The 25060-nt window shown below is 29.9% G+C and overlaps 1 protein-coding gene across 1 annotated transcript; it reads left to right on the top strand.

The window, feature by feature from the left end:
* Positions 1–10946: 10946 nt before the first annotated feature.
* Positions 10947–20053, top strand: LOC129918592 (cyclin-dependent kinase inhibitor 1B). Its single transcript, XM_055999211.1, has 3 exons — positions 10947–11903; positions 15889–16271; positions 19519–20053. Exons 1-3 carry the CDS (start codon positions 11746–11748, stop codon positions 19650–19652), a joined length of 675 nt encoding a protein of 224 aa, XP_055855186.1. The 5' UTR covers positions 10947–11745; the 3' UTR covers positions 19653–20053.
* The last annotated feature ends 5007 nt before the right edge of the window (positions 20054–25060 follow it).

Below are 25060 nucleotides of genomic sequence, written 5' to 3'. Positions count from 1 at the left end.
CGGAATCGAACCTAGTCCGGTAGGAGTAAAAAGCAACTGCCTTGTTAACTAGGCTAATTCTTGTTTATTAGGAAAACTTTTGTTCATATAAGCTGCTAGGATATATTTTTCTCAAAAATGAAAGCTTTTTTTATTTAGTACTTTTTTTGTACACATTTTATCACGCATTTTAAAACGCTTTGAAAATTGAAATGATAATATTTTTATCACTTCACAGTTTCACAGATCGGGAACTGAACTAGTTAAATATTTTCAACTTATTTTATTTTATCGAATTAATAATTTAATAAATAATTATTGATTAAACTTTTATTGATAAATCTTTTTTTATTCTTAGGGCCAATTTTTCAATAGTCAGTTAAACAGTCAGTTAGTACTTATTCCTAAGGATAGAGAAAAAAACAATTTTTCAACAAGCAGATATAGCTTATTCCTAAGAATAAAACTATCTGCTTCTTTCGGAGACGAATAAAAATTATTCTAAGGAATAATCTCAACAAAAATATTGTGTCAGTTGTCAAAGCTGTTTTGAAAGAATTTAAAAAAAAAAATACAGTGGAACACAAGAAAACAAAAACAATCATGAATAAAAATGACGTTTAATTTTAAATATTTTTGAATTTGACAATTTTTTTTTGTTATTCTGTAGAATAAATTATTCTTGATTGAAAAATTCAATGTTTTTATCTGACTGTTTATAAGCCTAATAACTTTATTCGTCGAACAGTTAACTGACTGTTTATTAGAAGATTGAAAAATTAGCTCTTAGAGAATTAAACAACTTATTGTTAAGAATTAAAATAACATAAATGATTTCCATTGATGCATATTTTGTTTAGAGAAATGGTCACCATAATTATGTATAAACCAGTTTTGGTTAAATATTTAACAATGACTTTTCTTCCTTGCTTATACTTTTGTTAATCCTGTATAACAGCCAGTCAGTGGATTAAACGATAATGATGCACTATGGCACTAGCACTTATTTAAAGGTATGGTCCTCTACCTGACTGCTGAGGTTTGTTTACTAAAGGATTTTATAGAGTGTGGCAAACAACTTTAAATATATTTACATTGATTCTATAACGATACATTATATGAGGTACAAACTATGACGAAACAATTCGGAAGCAGTGAGTTTGTTAGTTGAACAAATTTATAAAAGAATGGATTTCCATTGTTCACGTGAAATTAATGTTTGTATATTGCATTATGGGTCATACCAGGTGAGATCAGGTGTAACAAACAAGGATGCAAGGTGCTTTCAGGAAAATAAATCAAATCAACAACAATGTTATTTTTCAAAAAAATAATCTTCAAGTAGGTACATAATATGCATATTGAGATGTGTTTATTTAAAAATAGAGTACGAGTGGGTACAGTGCCGGATTAGCCTCAAGGCAAACTAGGCAGCTGCCTAGGGGCCCCACTTCAGCTAGGGGCCCCTCACCCTGACAACGAACAAACAAAATTTCTTGGAAAAGTATCTTCAATAAAAAACAGCATTACATTGTATTTGAAAAAATAAGAAAAAAGAACAACAAAAAAAAAGAAGAATAAAAAAACTTTTGCAAATCATAAAAACATTAGCCCCGTTCCATTGGAGGTGGTTAGTCATGAGTAGATCTAGTACCTACTATAAATAACACAATCTTCTACTCGCGGAGATAGGAATGTGTAGTTGTTGAACTAGATTTCTACTCACGAGTAAACTACCACCTTCAATATAACAGGGCTATTGTATATATGTAATGTATGCATGTGTTTATAATGAATTATGACTCCTATCCCATCCTGAAGGGCCCAAAACAGCGATGCCAGATTGAGGGATTTTTTTTCGGGATTTTTGATTAGGGAAAACGGAAAAATCAACCCAGAAAATGGGAATACAGTCAGCTCAAAATATATCACGTTTTAATAAAAAAGTTCTTTTTACAAAATCAAAATTCATCATATTTATATAACAAATTAAAAAAAAATACTTCTTCCCATGTGCTCCAACCTTAATATTTAAACTGTAAATCTCTTCTTAAAAAAAAATATTAATATTACTTGTGTATTCGAATATAATTCCAACGACATCGAACCACAGTTTAGTAATGAGATGGTGCCATTCAAGTTCTTCATGTTGCAATCAGATACGTCAGAAAATGTGAGATTGTGCACGCAGAAAAGTTACTCAAATTGATATTAGATTTAATCAAATCACGGAATTGGTTTGTATATCATTTTTTATATAACTTTATTGTTAATAAATCTTACCTTTGTCATTTTTTGTTTATTTGAACAACAATGTAGCTATTCAATAAAAACGATACCAATCTCTTTTCCAAGATGGCGGCTGCTCCCGACCTCCTATCATCCAAACAAATTAACTTTTATGATAAGGACAACCTGTGTTTCGCATGAAAAAAATATTGTAACGTGAAAAAATCTGATTTCATGCCCATATTTTGACTAATTTGCCTGGGCTATAATAATAGAATCAAAATTAAAACTTTTTGGTATGATTTCTCTCTCCAGTTTTATAATGAAACCGTAATGCCGACTTATAAAGGTAAGTCGCACGCGACTAAAGTGATAATCCCCATACTAGAGTCCTAGTCGACTTTAGCCGTGAGACATATATCATGTGGCTAAAACCGACTCGTGAAAAGTCGGCATATTAATATTTTCTAATAACTTATCGTTAATCGAAGTTATCTGTGAAGCATCAAGTTGCTTTAATGTTGAAATATCGCTGCAATATTTATTATAGTTATTACAAAACTTTTAGTTTACGTTTATAAAATGACATGATAGGACACAGATTATAGCCGATTAGTCTTTAGTAAGTTACCTACACAAATTTCTAACTTAACTCAAAAAGAGCTTATGATATTGAAAAACCATCGGAAAAGGGCCCAAAAATTACTGTGCCTAGGGGCCCATGACATGGTTAATCCGGCACTGAGTGGGTAAGATGCATAATGGTACCTGTGTAACCTACATTGCTCTTTAATTTGTTAGTTTTTGTAATTAGTAGAAGTATAAGTAGTTATTTTTTTTAAGGATACCTACACAGTCGGAAAAAGTATTTTGACAAAATGAACATTTTTCTTACTGATGAGAATAATCTGTAACTGTTAAACATAAAATAAGGAAGTTGACGGTTATTTAATGAGTATATTATGGTGAATCTCATGATTGTCAATGTCAGTCAAATAGTTGGTATTATGCTTCGAGGCTGCATTTTTTGTATAAAAAGTGCTAATTTTTGAGGGAAAAAAGTATTTTGACAAACGTTCTTTTTCAATGTTGGTAAGGTAAGGTAATGTATAAAACTGACAGACTTGTTAAGGCTCCGATTTGTAAAAAAGTGGGCAAAACGGCGGAACTTAACATTGAAATTAGTGCATCTTCTGTTGCAAGTCATGATTTCGGTGTGTCTGTTAAAAAGCCTGTGGAGAACTGAATTTATGGCGGGAAACTAAAAATTACCAATTATGAATTACCAATTAATTGTTTGTCCATTTGTGGTAAATTTTGAATAGTATAATTATATTTTTGTGTTTTCATATTTGGTAATTTATAGATTCCCGCGATAAATTCAGTTCTCCACAGGTTTTTTAACAGACACACCGAAATTATGACTTGCAACAGAAGATGCACTAATTTCAATGTTAAGTTCCGCCGTTTTGTCCACTTTTTTACAAATCGGAGCCTTAACAAGTCTGTCAGTTTTATACGTGCTTGAAACATGTAAAATGCATTACCTTACCTTACCAACATTGAAAAAGAACGTTTTTCAAAATACTTTTTTCCCTCAAAAATTAGCACTTTTTATACAAAAAATGCAGCCTCGAAGCATAATACCAACTATTTGACTGACATTGACCATCATGAGATTCACCATAATATACTTATTAAATAACCGTCAACTTCCTTATTTTATGTTTAACAGTTACAGATTATTGTCATCAGTAAGAAAAATGTTCATTTTGTCAAAATACTTTTTCCGACCATTGTACTATAAAGCTGCCTTTTCGATATTTGGGCGCCATGGTCTTTTTTTAAGTAAAATGCGTCACTTGCGTTCAAAGCACATTTAGCTATATGTATATTAATTATGTGGTTAACTAGTACATTACGAGAACTGTCTCTTTACATAGAAACTTTAAAGAATTTCTGTTGATATACATTAGTGTGGTCCACGTTATAAGGCAAAAACATAAACCATATAATTCATTACTTCCCCACCCATTATTTTGCTACAGACATCTATACCAACATATGCTGAGAGTTTTAGCTCTCAAAAGTAAAAGAAAGAGGGAGCTCATCAGCTTTGAAATATTAGACTTTGTTACCCTTAATATCTGATTATATCGTAATAGGACTTGGCTTTGAGTTGCAATTTGGCTTAAATATGATAAGCACGCATGCTTCCGACAGCCAAGTTAATGATTTTCATGTTTCTTTGGTTTTGAGTCATTCATATTTCATTGATCAATTCTGTTTTGTTTTAACTTTAAGCAAAAAATACTTACAGACGAATTTAAATGAACAAAAAAAATCTTACACACTTAACTAGTGTTTTTTATGAAAGAAAAAACATTTCATGAAAAACTTGACCACTTCGCAACTTAATTCACTTGATAAATTAAAAAAAAAAGTAATTTACTAGGCATGAGTACCTAGCTAGAACAGCATCTGAGGAAAAACTTTGAGCCTATTGAGCGCCCACTTACACTTCACCTTAAAAGCTGAAATTTCACGTGAGTAATACAAAACACATATGCAACCAATTTTTGAGTGGGGAACAACGGAAATGTAAAAACCAAAAAATTGGACCACCCTAATATACATACATACCTAATCAAAATCGGTAGGACGTTGTCAAAAAGTTGCAATAACTTGAAACATTTTTCTGGGAAGCACACTTTCCAAAATTTACCAAAATTAGAGAAAATCATTGGAAATGCAGACGGACATACAAATACACACGCACAGACCGACCGACACGGCGACGGACGGCATGATGAAAACCACTTTTTCTCCATCAACGTTATGTTGTTTTTTTTGACACGAAACCCATACTTAGGGGTAGCGGGGCATAATGGGCCCCTTAAGGTTAAAACAACAAAAAACATACCAAAAACATGTTAATTATGTTCAAAACAATTTAATTCATTAAACGAACTATTATTACGTAAATTAAGGAGATATAAAATAAATAAATTTAAAAATTATTCACTTTGTATTAAATTTAAAAAAATGGTTTAAAAACCCATTTTGCCCCGTTCATGGGGCATAGCATTATGAGCACAGGTAAGAAACGGTGGGTATTGGGTTAATGGTGTTACTGAAACGTCTGCAAATGTTACTCGATTCATCATCTACATCCTCTTCGCCGGCACAAGAGCAATGTGCCCACTTGCATGACACCTTCTGTTGATTCGGAATACAAATGTCCATAATGAAGACATTTTTCATCTTTTTCGCTTTCCGAAAATTCTATTTTCCTCTTCTTTTTTATTTCTGCGAGGGGTTTTTTTCTTTCTTTCAGACAGATTTGAAGTTTGGAGTTTCAGCCTCAATGGGGACCCATGCCCATTAGCCCCATGTCCTATTTTTTTTAAAAGTTGTCTATATTTTTTTGTCAAGTTACTTTATTAAATGAAATGACTAGATAAATAAACTTACTTTATTCTTAAATGAGAAAAATTAAACTTAAAATGCACTCATGGTATAAAAAGGTGAATTTTACTTTGATTCAGAAATACATCAACTCAGTTGAAAAGTTATTTTTATTCACTACGAACCTCAGATATCATTTTCACTCAATAAGGAAATTCTCCCGTATCAACACCTATAATTTGAAAAGGACAGATGCAAAATTGGAGTTGCCACTCTATTCAAATAAGAAATACGAGGGGTGCCCATTATACCCCGGGGGCCCGATATGCTCCGCTTTCCCCTACCCTATCAGACATGAAATACTGAAAATCTATCTAAGCCACTTTACTAAAAAACAATGCCGGAAAACCTGAAATTGACCTTCTTTAGCAACGCAGAAACAAAATTGACTTAAAGTCGCCAGAAACAAGAACTTACATACGCTGCAGTTAATACAATGCAGTTGATAAAAACAGAGCACAAAAAAAATCTTTTTGAGAAATACCTCTAAATAAAAAATTATTAAAAATTAAAAAAAAAATATTTGAAATCTCTGTGGTTATCTTTAAATGAAGTCACTGGTTCTTGTTAATTATTTTTTTTTCATGGCTGGAAAACTTTTAAAAAAAATTATGCAGAAATCTTAGTTTTTGGTCTAAAATCAATTTGTATAGGTATATACCCTTTTTCAGAAACCAACTACACTTATACCTAGCGGAAAAAAATAATTTTACTTCTGTAATTTTGCAAAAAGCAGCCAATGTTTAGTCTTTAGTCAAGTTCAACTTAGTCGGTACCTATTTGCGTTTGACGTTTGTTAAAAATTTACCTGCTTGTCTGAATTGAACTAATGTTTTTCAAAACAATGTTCTCAAAAAAATGGTAAATATTATATGGAAATATTATATAGAATAAAAAAATCTACGACCTATTGATTTGTTGGATATGGAACAGAGTCGATGTTCTCCAAGAATTCTTTAGGTAGGTACTCAAAAACAACAAACGAATGGACAATGGAGCAAAACAATTCTCAGGCGGAAAAAAATTTCTTTATCATTTTTTCTTTTTAATTTAAGTAAAGATTGTCAGGCGGAAAAAATTTCTTTATCAATTTTTTGTTTTTTAATTTAAGTGAAGATTCTAAGTTTATTTCTAGTAAATAGGTATTTTTTGCTGAGTTTTTATTCTGTTGCTATTTTTTCAGCAGAAGATTTGACTTAATGTTAGTTGGAAGTTTCGAAGTTCAAACCATCTCATTTACCCTCGTCCCGTATTTTAATGAAATTAAATTAAATTAAATCTTCACACTTTTTTTCTATATTTAATGCTTAAAACCCATAACAAACAACCTTTTTCTGACACCCCTTTTTCACAAAAAAAAATAAAGATTTTTGTCAACATAAAAATCGAAAAAAAAAACTAATAAAACGAATAAATTGTAATTACCGTAAGATAACAGCTCATAAAATCCTTTCAATGATTATGTGCAGATACATAAAAAATTTAAAGATTATAAAAAAAAATCAATCGAATAGATACATAGATATCAATAAAAAACAACACCCTTCCTACCACTTCTAGTTTCTTTGCTTAAAAAGTAGAAAAACGAACATTTTTTATTGAACTCTTAAGAATATTTACCCAAAAAAACACAATACACGTGTATTCAACCCGAAACAATAAAAATTAAGATAATGGCCGATACAAATAAAGGAAAGAACAATCATCGATACAAAATGCATGCTTGGGACAGTCAAATCTCTCTGGCTGATATTTTCCCATAGCTTCTGTAGGAAAAATGGTTTATTTGAAAAAAAAATTTCTATGAAAAATTTAATGAGTAGGTAGGTATAGGTACCTACCTTACCTACATAATGTTTCAACCGGACAAAAAAATCTCGCGTAGATTTTTTTGAATTGAAGGTTTATTTATACCTACATTTATTTTAGCTGTTGTATGTAATAATTGAGATAGTAACCTTGTGAAAGTGACCACCTTTAAGATTATATTGAAATAGGTACATTGTAGTTTGTAGATTAACAAATAAAAGTGCTAGAAGTTAAAATGTGTTTTATTCTAAAATTCCTTAATTGTTAGTAAACATTTGTGACACTGTCAAACAGGCAATAAACGTATCACTAAAATGTTATATTTATTCACAAAGTTAAACTAACCTTGATCGGCTACGATTAAATTCTTATAAAAAAAAATCAAGTTTCAAAAAATCAAACGAATAATCCGTCTTATAGAAGTTCTACTGTATCTTCTGTAAGTATTTGAATGTTGTGTCCTCCTTTAATTCTATCAATCAATATTTGAAGAGAAAAAGTATAGAAAAACTGTAAAAATTCTTAAGTCCTTTCAATGAGTTGGTGCTCACTTCGAACATAAATTTATAATTTTCTTCCTTTTTTTTTATGTGTGGGTATGATTCATTCTCAAACAGTCTGCCAGCATTATCCTTTTCCACAAAGAAAAAAAAAATTAAAAAGGTGATTGTATCCTGTTTTTGTTCCTGTTCAATGACGTAAGAATACAACCCCTACCTCCGAATATGATATGAATATGATACTTAAGAAGTATAGGGGCATTTTGTATAAGTGTTCTCTCTGGACTGGATGTTGGCAAAGGTAAGGAACTGTATTGGGGTTTCCTTATCGCGGTTACGGTTTCTTCACTCTTTTAGTGAAGTTCACGGGGTTGAGCATTTAAAGGAAATATAGAAACAAAACTCAAAGAAATTGGAATAAATTTACGTAGGTAATTTGATTGCATTAATGATAACTTTTTTTCTTTCGTTTTTTAATTTTTTTAAATGGAAAAAACAGAAAAAAGAGATACTTAATAACTCGTGCCCTTATGGAAATTCGAGTATATATAGTTTCTGTCAGGATCTATTTTCTGGCATTTGCTGCATTTAAAATGGATATTAATAGCACGTTCGTTGTTGAATTAAGGAAAGGACCGTAACGAAAAAGTATTAGGGAATAATGTAGTTTAAAATTTAAATAAATTTGTAACGGTTAGAAAGTTTAAAAGTATCGAAAAAATTAATGTTAAGAGATAGTGCAGTTTTACTATGTTAAAAAAAAAACTACTTCTTCTAAGCCAAAAAACTAAACACTTTCTGCATTAACATTTTTTTAATCCTTTTTTTTTCAAAATTATGACCATACATAAAAAAAATTTTTTTGCAAAAAAAAGAAAAAAAATGTGAATTTCAGTCCCTTTTTCGATAAAAAAAAATTAAAGGTATAATATTTGACTAACTTTTTGTAATAATCCAGTAACTAGGCATCATTATCTTTAAAATAAGCCATCGAAACCTATAAAATTATTTAATTTAATATTTTTTACGAATTTTTAAAAATATGTTACATGAGAGTAACGCTGGGTCCGAAAGGGTTAAAAGACCTTAGGTCTTACAGACATATAGTTAATATTATAAAAAAAAGATATTGTGAGAAAATTGTGTTTAACAACAATTTTTTTTTCAAAATGAATAGGTATGGGTCAACCGATCGTTGTATTCGGAAAACATATAACACGGCTCTGTGTTATTGGTAACTCAGTACTTAGCCCTACTAACAATTTTTGCTCATATAATGCTTTACAGAAGCAACAATTGCATCTGTAAAGCTTTATAGAACCAAAATTGTTTGTTGGGAGCTCAGTCAAATTTTGTACGTGAAACAACAACAATTGATTACTAAGGATAACAAATAAAAATAAACATATCAGAGCAAAATTTGAAACGATTTAGTAAAATGCTAAGCTATTTTAGTAACTTGAGTCCAATTAAAGCACTGTCCATTATATTTAAAGTGCCCATTCAAAATTAGAAATCTTCTGCCAAATCGTATAGGTACAAAAAAACTGGGCCTTAATCAAAAAGCAGACTTATTTTTTACTTACTAAATTGGCTTTAGCATTTTACTAAATCGTTTAAAATTTTGCGGCATTTACTTGAATAACAAATACATAGTTTATGTGGTTTGTTTATTAATTTTTGAACAAACACCTCAATGCATGATCCTGAACTTTTGCAGACAATTTGTCTTCTGGGCAGCCAACAAAGCCGCAAAATTTCCGTTTATTTTATGAAAATCCAAAGTTTTTTAAATTATTTTTTTATGTGTTTTTTTGCGTGTTTTTAGCCATAACTTTTTTCCAAATACAAATAAAAAAAAAAAAAAAAAAAAACGAAAAAATATCTCCCCTAGATTTTAATGAAACGAAGCGATTGCCGTTTCTTTCAAAATCGGGCTAGTTTTTTGTCTGCAAAGTCCAGAGCCATGTCAATTTTTGTTTGATTTTTATTTATAGAATTCTAAAACGTCTAATGTTAATTAAAATTGCAAAATCTAATTCGTATTACAATTTTCCATAGACCTTGTTAACTAATGTATTATTTTTATTTGAACGCAAATGTTTAAAATTTAAAAATTAGCCAATTTAATTTTGAACTTAAACTTGATTCGTTCTTTAAAAAAATGTACACAAAAATTAACATTTAATATAACTTTTTAACGCTTAATACCAACCTATGAAGGCTATTTTTCTTATTTAGAAACCTTAAAAGATTCTTACAAGGACAATAGGTTCCATACAAAGGTTCTTGAAAGTTAATTTTATCGACATTATTTCACTTTGACAAATAAGATTATTACCCATGCAAATTTCCAAGTTAAAATGAGATAGTTTCCATCTACATAACTTTAAATCTCAAGTCAGTCTAAATTTTTTCAAATTCCAACCGTCTCAAGAACAATTTATTTAATTTACATATCCTATTTCCGACAAAAATGTAGTAGAACATACCTATTTCCCCTTATCATTAGAATAATCAACCCAAAAAGCAACGTCAAAAAAATACAACAACCTAACCTTAAAAAAAACGAGAAAACAATATTTTTGTTCTTCTAATTCTCTAAAATACAAGATTACGTGACCGTCTTTAAATTGAACAAAACAAAGCGAAAGAGGATATAAAACAGAAACCAGAAACACTTTTTTCCACAACGAAACAACTCTACATCTATCGTCTACATCTACCCTTTTCTGATAATTTTTTGTAGCAAAAGTGCGTGGTAAACAAACGTACATGAAAGAGACAGAAGAAATAAATGGTTTCATTTCGTTTCAACTAAAAAGAAAACAAATTTACTTCAGTACATTTTGAAGGGGGTTGAAGAAACGAAATTGAAGAATACCGAAAAGGAAATGAAGTAAACGAGAGAAGAAAAAAAAAATATAACGCCATGAAAATAATTTCCATCCAATTTTTATTTTAGTTCAAAATTTACTTTGACTGTTGAAGGTTGTGCGTATTGAGTGCGTGAAAAAGAAAAAAAAAATTGTTTTTCGAATATAATTTTATATTTAAAATAATATAAGTTATTCAATCCGAATAACTAAGTTTATATCGAGTTATCATCAAAAAGTATTGAGCCTGATTATTAAATTAAAATTTAAGAACTTATTACAACTTTTTGTTCGTTGGCTGTTGTATTTATCTCTGTTACCCAAACGTCTTGAATACATCTCGTCTCTCTTTCAATCTGACATTTATCCGACATTTTGAGAAAATCAAGTGGATTTCTTTTACAAAAATAAATCTCAGTGTGGTACAGTTAGTTGGAAACTAATTGGATTTTTTATTCATCTTGAGAACATAAATATTGAAATTTCTATCATAAAAAAATATCAAAACAAAGTGGAAATTATTTTTGAAAAAGTGAAAAACCATAACCTTAAAATTTGAGAAAAACAGATAAATGAAATATTGGAGCATTTTTATTTGACTGGTGTAATAAAGCTTTTTCAAAAAGCTTTTCTTAGCAAAGAAAAAAAAAACGAAAAACAACGAAGAACTAAAAACCGTGAACTTGTGGCTTTTATTTTAAACCAAGTTTTCAATTTATTTAACACAAAACAAAACAAAAAATTGCTTATTTAGCAATTATTTTCATGAACATTGTTGGCAAATTTGCTATTTTTTATTAAATAAATAAGTTTTGGTGGTCAAAGTCACCACTACCACCAATTAAATAAACAATACAAGACAACAAACAGTAGAAGCCGAAAAAATGACTGCACGTGTATTGAACCCAGTTGCTTTGACGGAGTTTTGCAAAATGCGTTCACCAGCCAGTCTTTCGATGAGCAGAAATCTTCCCTGTGGACGGCAGGTAAACCGCATCAAAAGGGATTTGTTTGGAGCAGCAAATCCAGTAGAGACAAAAAAGTGAGTATTATTCATACACACACACACACAACTACTACCTACATAAGATTGTACGAATGTATACGGCAGGGGGGATATTGGGGATTTTTTATATATTTTTGTTAGATTTGGAATTGGTGTTGTGACAAAACAAACCTTGAAAAATATATATTTTTTGGGATTTCTTGTGGTAGGTATCTTCTAGTTATTCGTTTTTACCTGCTAAACATAATCAAAAAGAAATGAAAAACGTTTGAATTGTATTTTCTGTTTTATACTGAAAATAAAACAATGGGAAGACAAGATTTGTTTTTATGTGCGGAACTTGTTTTTTGCTGGGGGAAGCTCCATTTGCGTGTTATGACGTGATTGTTTCAGGATCCATGAGTTGTAGACACAGGAATCTTAAGTCTTGAAATGTTGTGAAATTAATATATAACTTAATTTGATGTAAAATGAAATGATTCGATACCTAGCTCATTTTGCTGTAACTAGAAGGATTAATCATTTAAAAAAAGATTGAAATATTAGGTAAGCCTTCTCATTGAAAGCTACTATGGTATCAAGCCATAACTAATAATATCTGTGTTTTATTGGTAGGTACTCAGTATTTAACAACAACAAACGATAACATTTATTTATTTTTGGTAATCCTTTATTGTAAAAGGTTAAAAAGTTTAAAAGAAACAAACTTTATCTGTAAACCAACAAACAAAAAACTTTTGTTTATCCTCACCAATCATTTATTGTTGTTTCCCGTGCAAAATTTTACGGAGCTAAGTACAAAGAACACGACTAATAATGGTATCAAGATTGCAAGTATTCAATACCTCCATAAATATGAAACGTAATACAGCCCACCTGGGCGAAACGCATTTGAAGTTGAGGTCATCTGAACTTTTTAATTGCATTAGGTCAACCACACTTACAGAAAATTTGAACAAAAAACTAGTTTCCTTTAGACTCGAACTTTTTCTTTAAAACTACATAATATATGAATATGTAAACAGTTAAGTATTACCCTTATAGAAAGTTTGAATGGAAAGAGCTAATTGGCTACTTCTAGTTATTTTAAGAGGACTAAGGGCGATTTTGTTCACTATTGATCAACTTGAAGCAAACTCTCAAGTTAACAAACTTGAGATTTGACTCAAACTCGAGAGTTAAAACAAAAGTTGAGAATCTATTTTGTTCACTATTTTTTTCTTAACTCTCGAGTTTAAAAAACAAAAGTTGGCTAACTTTTAGTTTTTAAAATATCCCTGGGATATTTGTGACAGTAAACATAAAAACTGTCAGTTTATAATCATATTTTGAATGCTTTACGTCAGTTAGAATTTTATAAAGGTTTGTGTTGTATTTGGTGTTCAAAATGTCGAATTCTTTTTATTATTAACAACGAAACGATTTTTGTCCGATTGTATGTGCGCCGTTTTTCAAGAATTACAAATCCAAATCAAAACAATTTTGCCATACGAATTCATTTGATAAAATTATATTTTATGTGTGGCTGTTAATAATATAGTACCTAAATGCGGAATAATTGAAATGTATGGAATTGGATAGAAGTGAAATTATTCAAGCCTTTGCCCCATCGGGAGTGATCTTAAGCAGAAACTTTAAAAAAATTCAAAAAAAAACTACAAAATCATATACTTCAAGATCCATAACACCAGAAAAAAAAGAGTTTTGTCTTAAACAGAATGCTTTAATTTAAAGGTTTTAATAAAAACACATAATAAAATATACAATGCAGTTCTTTCTCTGTTTTATGTTTTATTTTTTTCATTAATTTGTTCTTTATTCGTTAACGCCAACAAAATTTTGACAGAAAAATAAAAATAAAAATTATTTTGAAGCAAACTCTCTAGTTTGGTTGCCTAACTTCTACTTTTTCGGGAAGTTGAGAAAACTGGAAGTTAATAAACTCTCGAGTTGAAAATCGAAAGTTAAAAATGTCAACTTTCAGTGAACAAAAGCAAATTGGGAAGTTGAAGATAAAAATCCTCAAGTTATGTTCAACTTCGAGTGAACAAAATGGCCCTAACTTGATCAGTAGTTTCACTTATCAGCTTTTAATCAATTTTTGTCTAAATTGTTTAAAAAACTTTTGCCCGAGTTAAGTTTGAACCTACATCAAAAGTTCTGAATTGAAAGATTAAATAAAAAAAAATATTCTTCCGCTCGTGCTTCGTGCATGAGAACTTTCAAATTCGACAGAACAAAAATAATTTTTAGAATATCTTTAAAAAAAACTTACTTTTGAAATGATAATGTTTTAATAAAAAAATAATTCTGTTCAGCTCAAGTTAAAGGTTGTAGTATTTTTTAAGTTTTTTTTACAAACTAATTGAGATTGTCGGGCTTCAAATATAGTCCCATTTATTTGAAATAATCTGCTTGCAATGCAGCTTACATTTAAAGGCCCAACTATAATAGGCATAATATGCGCGCATGGGCTTATGTCAAAATCCAACGAACTGCTTCGTCCTGTTTCTGAAAAGAAAACATGAGGAGTAGCCATAATGAACATACGCGCGCATAGTCTTCTGTCATAATTTACATTTTTTTTCCATAATTTTTGTAAAAAAAACGCGTTTAATTACACAAAAAAATTTTAAAACTTTATTCAATTCACAATTCGTTTATCACATTTTTATTCTGTGAAAATTAATTTAATGTTTCCATCCCCTTGCATCCATGTTGTTTACATTTTATTCTGAGAAATTTACTCAGAAAAATGCTTAGAATCGCACGGCATATGCTTAACGAAAGTTAACGAAGCGCGCATATGCGCATTATGGCTATCCCATAAGAATTGTATATGTTCGACAACTCACTCATGCCATTTTGACATAAGCCCAGGCGCGCATATGCCTATTATAGATTAGATAAGATAAGAATAGTTTACAGAGTACCTGATTTAAAATCCTTTTAATACACTCTGGCTGTAGCTACAACTTAAGCGTTGATTGATTTTTAATACATTTAGAGTAGGATATCTCAACGAATTATTTGTTGCCTACCTAATTAACTTGATTACTCGCTATTAAATCACAGACTACCACTTTTACTTTTATGTACATATGTGAGTTGATTAGTCTGTAGGTTAAAGGACATTAAAAAAAAGAAAAAAAGTCATTACTATGACACGACACATGACAAGTGCAGACAAATTATTTAAATGAAATTTTCTCATTCAAATCAAATTAGATTTTAAGTGCCGTTGCAATTAAATTATGAAACATGTTTATGTACATGCATGGTTTGTTGCATACAAGGCAAGCATTTATGTATTTATTAATAATTCAAGAGAAAAGATATTTTTATTATTTGTCGTTTATAGGTAAATCTATTTGTTATTGTGTTTAATGTACATAGGTACACAGTAAATCATTCTGATAACAATTATCTATCTGAATTATGTATACAATTGATATTGGGTTATTGAACTCGGAGATTTTTTATTGAAATTGGTATAAGAGACAGTGTTCTTCAAGTCCCGCATTTTTCTTAAAATAATGCTGTTCAGAAAATAAACGTTTGAAGTATATAAAGCAATAAAAACCAAATTTGTTTTTGATTTAAAAAAAAATCCCCTCTATTTCTGCCTTAAGCCTGGTACGCTGCTCGCGCTAAATTTTAGCCAAGATAAAATTCCCATACAAGTTATCGATAATTTGTATGGGACTCATTTTAGCTCGACTAAAATTTTTCGTTAATTTGTATAATTAATTTTAAATTTTAGCGCGGGCTGCGTACCAGGCTTTAGTATTTAATGATTCTTTAGGAATCAAAATAAAATCTAACATTCGTTCCAAATGAAATGAGTTTTTTTATTTTGTGATTTCTCAATAATATTCGGATCACTTTATATGTTGTAATGAAAGTGGTTATCCATATTGCTTTTAATTCTTAAAAACACATAATATAAAACCACTTAGAGTACAAAAAAAAAAAAGGAATCTGTATACATTTAAGTAACTATTTCCTTTTTTTTTTACAGAGTATTCAATGATGAAATCGAACGACACCAAGATAAAGCAAGCAAAAAGTGGGGCTTTGACTTCCGCAGTGGCAATCCCCTTGTAGCTGGTAATACACAATTCATCTGGGAACGTGTACAATTCTCCGATTTCCTACCAGAAATGTACACACTCAGTCGGGCTGCCCATGTGCGTGAAGTACCAAATGCCACATCTTATGATCTACTAATGGATGAACGTGCTGATCGTGAGAATAATTCATCGTCAGCCGTTGAAACAGATTCATGTGATGATTCGCAGGACGAATCAATGAGTGTATTCAAAGCACCTACTGCATCAGCTGCTCCATCAACAGTCGCTGCAGCGTGTAGGACACTGCGTAAGCGTCAACCCAAGATTACAGGTGAGTTATAAAGAAAAGAAAAAATATTAAAAATTTCTCATGAAATCAAGCGGAAAATTAAAAAGAAATGAACCAATATACTATAAAACACCACCATCACCCTCAATAATATAATACAAAAACAAAAACTACTCAATTGCAACGCGCTCGGCGAATTGAGAAGCAATCGTTGGTTGATTGAACGTTATGGTAATATGATTTCAACGGCTATTTTTTCACAGTCATGGGAACTATTATATTTTCATTTTCAATAGAAATGGAAATGAAGCTAGACTCCATTTTAAAGTGGAGGCGCAATTAGTGTTTGGTTTTTTTTATTATGTATGTAGTTTTTTTCATTTCGTTTGTCTATATTTTTGAGTTGAGGCGACTGTTAAAACGGAAATGCGTCGTTCTTTGAATTCTAATTACGGGTTACTGATTCCCCCTTTTATTTTTCATGGTTTTGGTTTATTTTTGTAGTTCACTTTTCCCTTTTTCCACGAGATTTGTTAATACTTTTTTGTTGTAGAGGTAAGCCTCTCTCTTTCATGGTCTGGTGTGTTTTGATTTTTTAAATCCGATTGTGTAGGAGGTTCGTTAAAGGCTTTTTGTAGTGTTTTTTTTTTTTTGTGTTTTCATTGTAAGGATCTACACTAGAATAGGAAAAGGGAGTGATTGAAGTCACATTGACGGTTAAACAAAAGAAAATACAATACTTATGTCAAAAATGTTCAAAATGAATGCACTAGTAGATAATTATTTGAGCAGATGTTTTTTGTTTGTGCCGAAGTATGAAAGGAATTAATTGTTTTGAAAACCGCAACCACAAAAATAGCGGTAAATTCGTCGTTAAAAAACGATCCTAAGTGTACTTAGTATTTTTTCATTAAAAAGGTAAATCATCACATACCTACATTATGTACATAAATTTTCTACTGGTCCTTCCTAAATAGTATTCGTTGGAAGGTGTTCAAAGAAGTTTCTTAGGTTATTAATGTTGTGCTACATCTTAAAAAAAACTTATCAGCATGATAATACTTTCCAAGATTTTGAAATTGGTTATTCTTTCTGCAATTGTTTAATGATAATAGATCGCAGTGTACTCTTGTCTTATCAAGGTTGAGGAATAAACTCTGAATCTGTTCCGTTGGGATTAGATTGAGAAATTCGGAACTCCATATCACATTGAATTTAAATTATCTGCTCACATAATAGAAATACGAAGCTAAATGACATTCAATTATAACTTGTTTAATTGTCCATGTTGATATTAATCTTTTGTTTTTGTTTTTCTTTCTTAAGTAGGACACTTTCCAGAATATCTGTTTCGTTTCATTTCCCTAAGTAATTATCAAACAGATCACCTCAACACCACTTACACATTACCCAAAAAAAGAAAACAAAAACAAAAAAATAAAAATAAAGAAATCCTTCTTCGAGGATCATACACTGGGATCCGATTTGTATTGTTTCCATTTGTATTTTTGACATAGGCACGTGTCATAAATTTGCTATTGAATTTGTCTGCCTGGGTTTTTCATTGTTTGATCAACATTAACTCACAAAAAAAGAAAAGGTCCTTGAACTACATTTCTTACGTTTACCTACCCTGTAATCAGGCTGCCGAAATAATACAATTTCTTCATTTTTTCTTTGCTTGATCGAGTCAGTGACTTTTGTTATAGTATGTGTTTTTTTTTGTTTATGAAAACAAAAGAGGGTCGTTCTAACATGTCATATATTTGGTATTGGATTACTCAGGATCGCCGGATTTCCTTTCACTATTTTTTTTTGATAGTAATTAAAAAAAAAAAACTAAAAAAGGCTTTTAATCATATGATATGTTCTTCTTTTTTAAAACATTTTAAAGGTGAAAAAACGCCCTCTCCTTTTTGTTCTTTCAGCTCAATTGGCATTCCAAAGTTTTGGAATAAATTTCTCGGTCAATTCACACATAAAGGACATATGGCACTTTTCCGAATCCTTAAAAAAAACTCATTTCTGAGCTCGTGGCTAATAAGGAACTTTTCCGTTTTATTTAAATTTCCTGATAAAAATCGAATTCCTGAATTAATCAGGCATTTTTTTTTTAATTTTAACAAAGTATGCGGGTTTTGACGATGAGTTTTTATTTTTGTAGATCATGATGGTTGATTGCTACTGGTACATTTTATTTTTAACGGTCAGATGTTGAATTTCGAGGACTTTTATCAATTTTTATTCATCATGTCACGAGCTGTGTGTGTAATTAGTTCTGTTGAGAGAGAGATGATGATTGTTGTGTTTATGGATTCACAGATGTGGCGGTGCATTCCCGACTCACAAAAATAAAATGATCATCCCTTGTTTTATATGTTTTTTTTAAGGGTCATAGCATGCAATAATTCTAGCCCTGCCTGACTAGAATAGTACTATATGATAAATCTGCAAGTTTCACGTCTAATTTTTACTGAAGTGGTGTATAACATACACGCGTGTTTTGTAGAAAACAGCTGTCGATTGCTCGGCACGCAACATTAACTATACATAAATGGAGAAATCGTGACGTGTGTAGAGAAGGGTGAAATGCTTTCTATTTTTGAAATCTATTTTATCGGGGGGAGGTTTATGCATCTGGTGTTAAATTTTTTTGATTTAGGTATAGAGATGCATTTAGGGTAGATCACTGCATAAAGGCGATTCACAAGATCGTTATTTTATTTTTGGATTGACGCTTGGTGAAGAGTGATGCACAGTTTTGGGAAGTAACAGATGCAGCTTAATGGAAATTAGGGTGTCTTTAAAAGAGCAGTTCTCAAACTAAACATGTGTATGTGCTAATGGGGTTTGCCGCACAAATTCAATATGGATTTTTTGTTTTGAAAACATAAATTCATTTTTAGTGAAAGAACATTTTTTTAGGATGTATGAGTATTTATTAACTTCAGAACTAACAAACAAAATACTATTGTTAAACAAGAGCGAACGACGGGCGAACAAAAATCCTTCAAATGAATAATTTTCAGGCTAAAAACATAATATGGTTGATAGTATAGGCATGTTCATAGCCATTGCGTGACTTAAAATTCAAATATATTACTCTTTATCAATTCCCATTCAATCATACTATACGCCTCACAAAAATTACCATAAACAAACGATTAAACCCATGTGATAATATGTGTATTGTGTTCAATTTTTTTTTTAATTCCCCTTCCATTTCATTTATAACCAATTCTTAAAAAAAAAACATTAAAATTAACAAATGTTTTCCCTTTTTTTCCAGAATACATGAAAGAACGCAAACGTCTAGCACAGACACCCAAAAAGGTCTCGCCAGCAAAACGTGCCCGCACAACAAGCAGTAGTAGCACAAGTTCGCTATTAAATTCGTTAAGAAGTCTTCAGAGGAATCACTAAATAAATATAACTGCAATTAATATATAAATATTATATACATAAAATACGTTTCCTTAATTTTCCATACATGCACCTACACAAAAAAAAAACTCAATCCCTTCATATTAACTATGTATAATTAATAACCTTTTTGATACAACCTCATGGCCATATACTAAGTGATTAGTAGTTACGTACATACTTTTTCTATAAGTATTCTCACCTTATTACAATGAACACATAAACATTTTTTTAATAAGAAATATTAAGAAAAATCAACATTTATCATAAAAAAATTAAAATAATTATGTTTTTAAGTTTTTTTTTTCTAGCTGTAAATTGTATTTTCTTTAAATTGATAGTTACAAAATTTCCATGCACTGCTCACTGGGGTGTTTGAAAAAAAAACATCATTTAAGAAGGTTGTCTAAAATTTTGTTTAGATAACACTTTGTTATGTGAAATGTTTTTATTTAATTGCAGAACCAAAAAAGAAAACAGAATTTTTAATGTCGAAAAAAGAACCAAAACAAGCCTGATTGAGTTCGAAATATTTCAAATTCAAAACGAATTTTGGTTTGTTTGATTAACAAAAACTTCTGCAATGTTTTAATGGAAATCGAAAACACCCCAATGACCAATTTCATGATAATTTCTTGATATCAAATTTAAAAATTGTAAATAATTAATTTAATGCAAACAACAAATTCAAAATTATAAACATAAATGACAATATGAATTAATATTAAGAAATCTAATGAGAAATAATTGTTAAAAAGGTTTCACACATACAAATACAATGAGTTTATAATAATTTTGTTTCAAAATGTTGTGTTTTGTTTTTTTATGTTTTTTTACGTCATATTTATTATTTTGTAAAAAACATTAAAAACCATCACATTCTTAAACGCCTAAATTAGATGAAACAAAATTGCACTTAGTACAAAAAAAACAACAACATGGAATTCATCTTGATTTATTTAAAAAATAGATGCAAACAGTAAAAAAAGCATTCAAATGCGCTGTTTTTGTAAATTTTTTTTTATAAATCGAATTGAATTCTTAAAATATACAAACATTCGAAAAATTAATTGATTTATAAATAATGAATTAAGTTTTATTTATAAATCGATTGAATTTTAATTCACTTTCGAACAAACAAACAAAAAATGAAACGTCGAATAATGGCACAGCCTTTTTCTATAATTTAAATTGTTCATTAATATGAAATCATTCAAAATCTTCATTTAAAATAAAACGCATATTAATAATATAATAACTGTGTATTTAAGTTATTTTTTCTATATATTTTTTTTATTTAGATTTAGGGTTTGACCCAGTGTAATAGTTTATAAAATCAAACTGAAAATAAGATAATGATAAGGAATTTATAATGAATAAAAAAAAAAAAAACAAAACAAAATTCAACAAAATTCAACAAAATTATTAATTATAAAAAATGTGTACAGATTTTAGTTTTATAAAATTTACCAGATAATAAGTTTTATAAATAAAGAAGAAAAAATATTAGTTTATAGAAATTAAACATTTATGTTGTTTTATTTCATTATAAAATTGACATTGAAAATGGTTTATATAATTGGTTATCATTACGGTGACCATCGGACCCGGTTTACCCGTAACTGTCCCGCATTTCTGCAGCTTGCCCCGGGTTTTTATTTATTAAATCCGGGACGTATAAGTGTCCCGTATTTTGTAATTTGTCCCGTGATTGTCCCATATTTGCACATTCTCTGATTTTTGTATTCAATATTTTAAATACTTTGTACGGAAAGCAAGAAAACAGTGGTTGGAATTCAAAACTTTTCTAATTTTTTAGATAAAGCATTAAGCCTAGTACGCTTCTGAAGTAAAACGAAAGTTTCCAAAGTCAAAAAACTGTTGCTGCAAGAAAATTACCTGGACAAATAAATGGGAGTGACAAACGATTGAAAACTCACCATATATTCTAGCACAGGTAAGAATTTCGTTACCTTAGCTGCGTATTGTGCAACGAAAAGCAAAATTTTCGTTTACAATTTTGTTGTGCTGGTTTTGTATGAAAATTTTCGTTTCGCCTCTAGACTAGACTTTAGTTTTTGTTTTTAAATGTTCGTCAATTATTTAGTTCCAGCTTCTGTTTGTCAGGTTGCTACACCAGGTAAAATGTTTTCGAATAAAGAACAACTATGTAAGAGTAAAGAACCCAGATAAGTTTCAAAACTTTTAAGGACATGTTAAAAGATGTGTTAAAGTTCATACAATTTCAAAATCATTTAAAATAAAATTAAAATGTTTAAAAACAGCTCTCCCGATTTTGATTAAAAAAGTAATTTTTTAGAAGTTATTAAATACTATTTATAGTCTATTTAATAGACCCGAGCTCCAGAGCAAAAATAGAACAAATTCGTTCAAGACTTTTTATTGGCGATTATGGTTCCTTGGCATACAAGAATACTCCAGCCAAAAGTGCTACTAAATCCATTGGTGCATTTCTGAGAAAACGGCAACACTGGTCGGTTTTCAGTTTTTTTGATTTAACTCGAAAACCAAGCCTGACTTTGAAATTGTTCAAAGACACTTTTCATAGCAAATTAAATTTTCTGTCAAGTTAAGATGGTTAAAAAATTTTAAAAATTATTTTTGACTAAAATTCTAACCTAAAATCAAAGAAAAAAAAGTTAAAAAATTGACAATTTTATTTTTTTTTACTAAATCAAGGGGCATTTTGTGTCTGTAGCCGGGACGTCCAAACTTTGTACTAATGAAATAAAGTAGAGGTAAAATCCTTTGATAATACGTAATTTTTAATTTTTTTTGTCAAGAAACAACTTAAATGTACCTATTCAAAAACTAGCACTTTTTCTAAATTTTTGACTTTTTTAGTGAAAAGCAAGTTTTTAAAACTCGATAAAATCCTATTAATTGGTAACTTTTAGACTTTTAAAGTAAACATACTTCGAGGGATTGATTTAATATAAACTAAATATGACAAACAAAAAAATTTATTTGCATCCTTATGGCCTTTTGTGCAATTTTGTGTATGTGCATTTTTATAAATACGGGTCGAATGGATGGACGGAGAGCCATTAGCTTTGGTCTATTGCATAGAAGAACATTTAATACCAACTCATTTACTGTTTTCAATGGCCTGAAAAACAATTCTTGTAAAATCCGCGACCAACGAAAAGTTTCTCTTGAAAAACGAAAAAAATACTGTAATGAGTTTGAAACAAAATAGCTCAGGCAAATTAGTAAATCAAATTGCACTTTTCGCGGGACAAATTTTTTTCATGGAACGTGTTTAGGTGAATGTCCTTATCGTAAAAGTGAATTTTTTGGGATGATAAGATATCGGGAACAGCCGCCATCTTGGAAAAGAGGTTGGTGCCGTTTTTATTTTATAACTCCATTTTTACTCATTTAAACCAAAAATGTCCGAGGATAGACTTATTCACAATTAAATTATCTAAAAAATGATATACAAATGAATTCCGTGAGTTAGTTAAATTCAATTTTATAGTCGGTCAAAGTCCGGGTTCTTCTCGCTCGGTTAAGACAATATGACATTTTTTCAAATATCTGAAGAACTTTTGATTTGTTTGGGATTTTCTTCAAGAATGAATTATAGCACTTTTAATTATCTATGAAATGAACCCTTTATTGTTTTTGTAACCATCACATTGTAGAAGCAACCAAACGTCGAGGTCATGATATACGATTTTTTAACTGAACTTATTTGGGATTTCAATAGTTCAAATAAACAATCAAAAATTAAACACAATAGTCTCGAAAAGGTAACGGCTTACACACCTCATATCTTGAGTTATACTTATCGTAATGCTGAGATTGAGGTGTTCATGTTTTGGAAAAATGACAGGGCATCAGTTCTTATATTTAGAATCTTAAATAGTGTCACTTTAGCTTATTCACGTTAATTGGAAAATTCACTTCATTTAAAACCTCGAAAACCATATAAAGGTTAACATTAAAGATTTCAAACTTTGAATTCAATATTTAGACGAATATAGTTAAAAAACTGTTTACTTATATTTTGGTTATACCTCCACTTCAAAAATTTGCTCGGTCTAATAGAAGAAAACTTGTTATTTTCTCACTTTTGACTAGTAGAATGTGAACTTCGACGTTAGATGGCTTATACATTATGTTGGTTACAGTTTAGATAAAGGGCTCATTTTATAGATAATCAAAAGTGCTATAATTCATTCTTGAAGAAAATCCCAAACAAATCAAAAGTTCTTCAGATATTTGAAAAAATATCATATTGTCTTAACCTTGCGAGAAGAATTTGGACTTTGACCGACTATAAAATTGAATTTAACTAACTCACGGAATTCATTTGTATATCATTTTTTAGATAATTTAATTGTGAATAAGTCTATCCTCGGACATTTTTGGTTTAAATGAGTAAAAATGGAGTTATAAAATAAAAACGGCACCAACCTCTTTTCCAAGATGGCGGCTGTTCCCGATATCTTATCATCCCAAAAAATTCACTTTTACGATAAGGACATTCACCTAAACACGTTCCATGAAAAAAATTTGTCCCGCGAAAAGTGCAATTTGATTTACTAATTTGCCTGAGCTATTTTGTTTCAAACTCATTACAGTATTTTTTTCGTTTTTCAAGAGAAACTTTTCGTTGGTCGCGGATTTTACAAGAATTGTTTTTCAGGCCATTGAAAACAGTAAAAGAGTTGGTATTAAATGTTCTTCTATGCAATAGACCAAAGCTAATGGCTCTCCGTCCATCCATTCGACCCGAATTTATAAAAATGCACATACACAAAATTGCACAAAAGGCCATAAGGATGCAAATAAATTTTTTTGTTTGTCATATTTAGTTTATATTAAATCAATCCCTCGAAGTATGTTTACTTTAAAAGTCTAAAAGTTACCAATTAATAGGATTTTATCGAGTTTTAAAAACTTGCTTTTCACTAAAAAAGTCAAAAATTTAGAAAAAGTGCTAGTTTTTGAATAGGTACATTTAAGTTGTTTCTTGACAAAAAAAATTAAAAATTGCATATTATCAAAGGATTTTACCTCTACTTTATTTCATTAGTACAAAGTTTGGACGTCTCGGCTACATACACAAAATGCCCCTTGATTTAGTAAAAAAAAATAAAATTGTCAATTTTTTAACTTTTTTTTCTTTGATTTTAGGTTAGAATTTTAGTCAAAAATAATTTTTAAAATTTTTTAACCATCTTAACTTGACAGAAAATTTAATTTGCTATGAAAAGTGTCTTTGAACAATTTCAAAGTCAGGCTTGGTTTTCGAGTTAAATCAAAAAAACTGAAAACCGACCAGTGTTGCCGTTTTCTCAGAAATGCACCAATGGATTTAGTAGCACTTTTGGCTGGAGTATTCTTGTATGCCAAGGAATCATAATCAGCAATAAAAA

Source organism: Episyrphus balteatus, chromosome 4 (assembly GCF_945859705.1).
Source record: "Episyrphus balteatus chromosome 4, idEpiBalt1.1, whole genome shotgun sequence".
NCBI lineage: Eukaryota > Metazoa > Arthropoda > Insecta > Diptera > Syrphidae > Episyrphus > Episyrphus balteatus.
The sequence above is the reverse complement of the archived record's forward strand: the minus strand, read 5'-3'. Positions and strand labels throughout refer to the sequence as shown.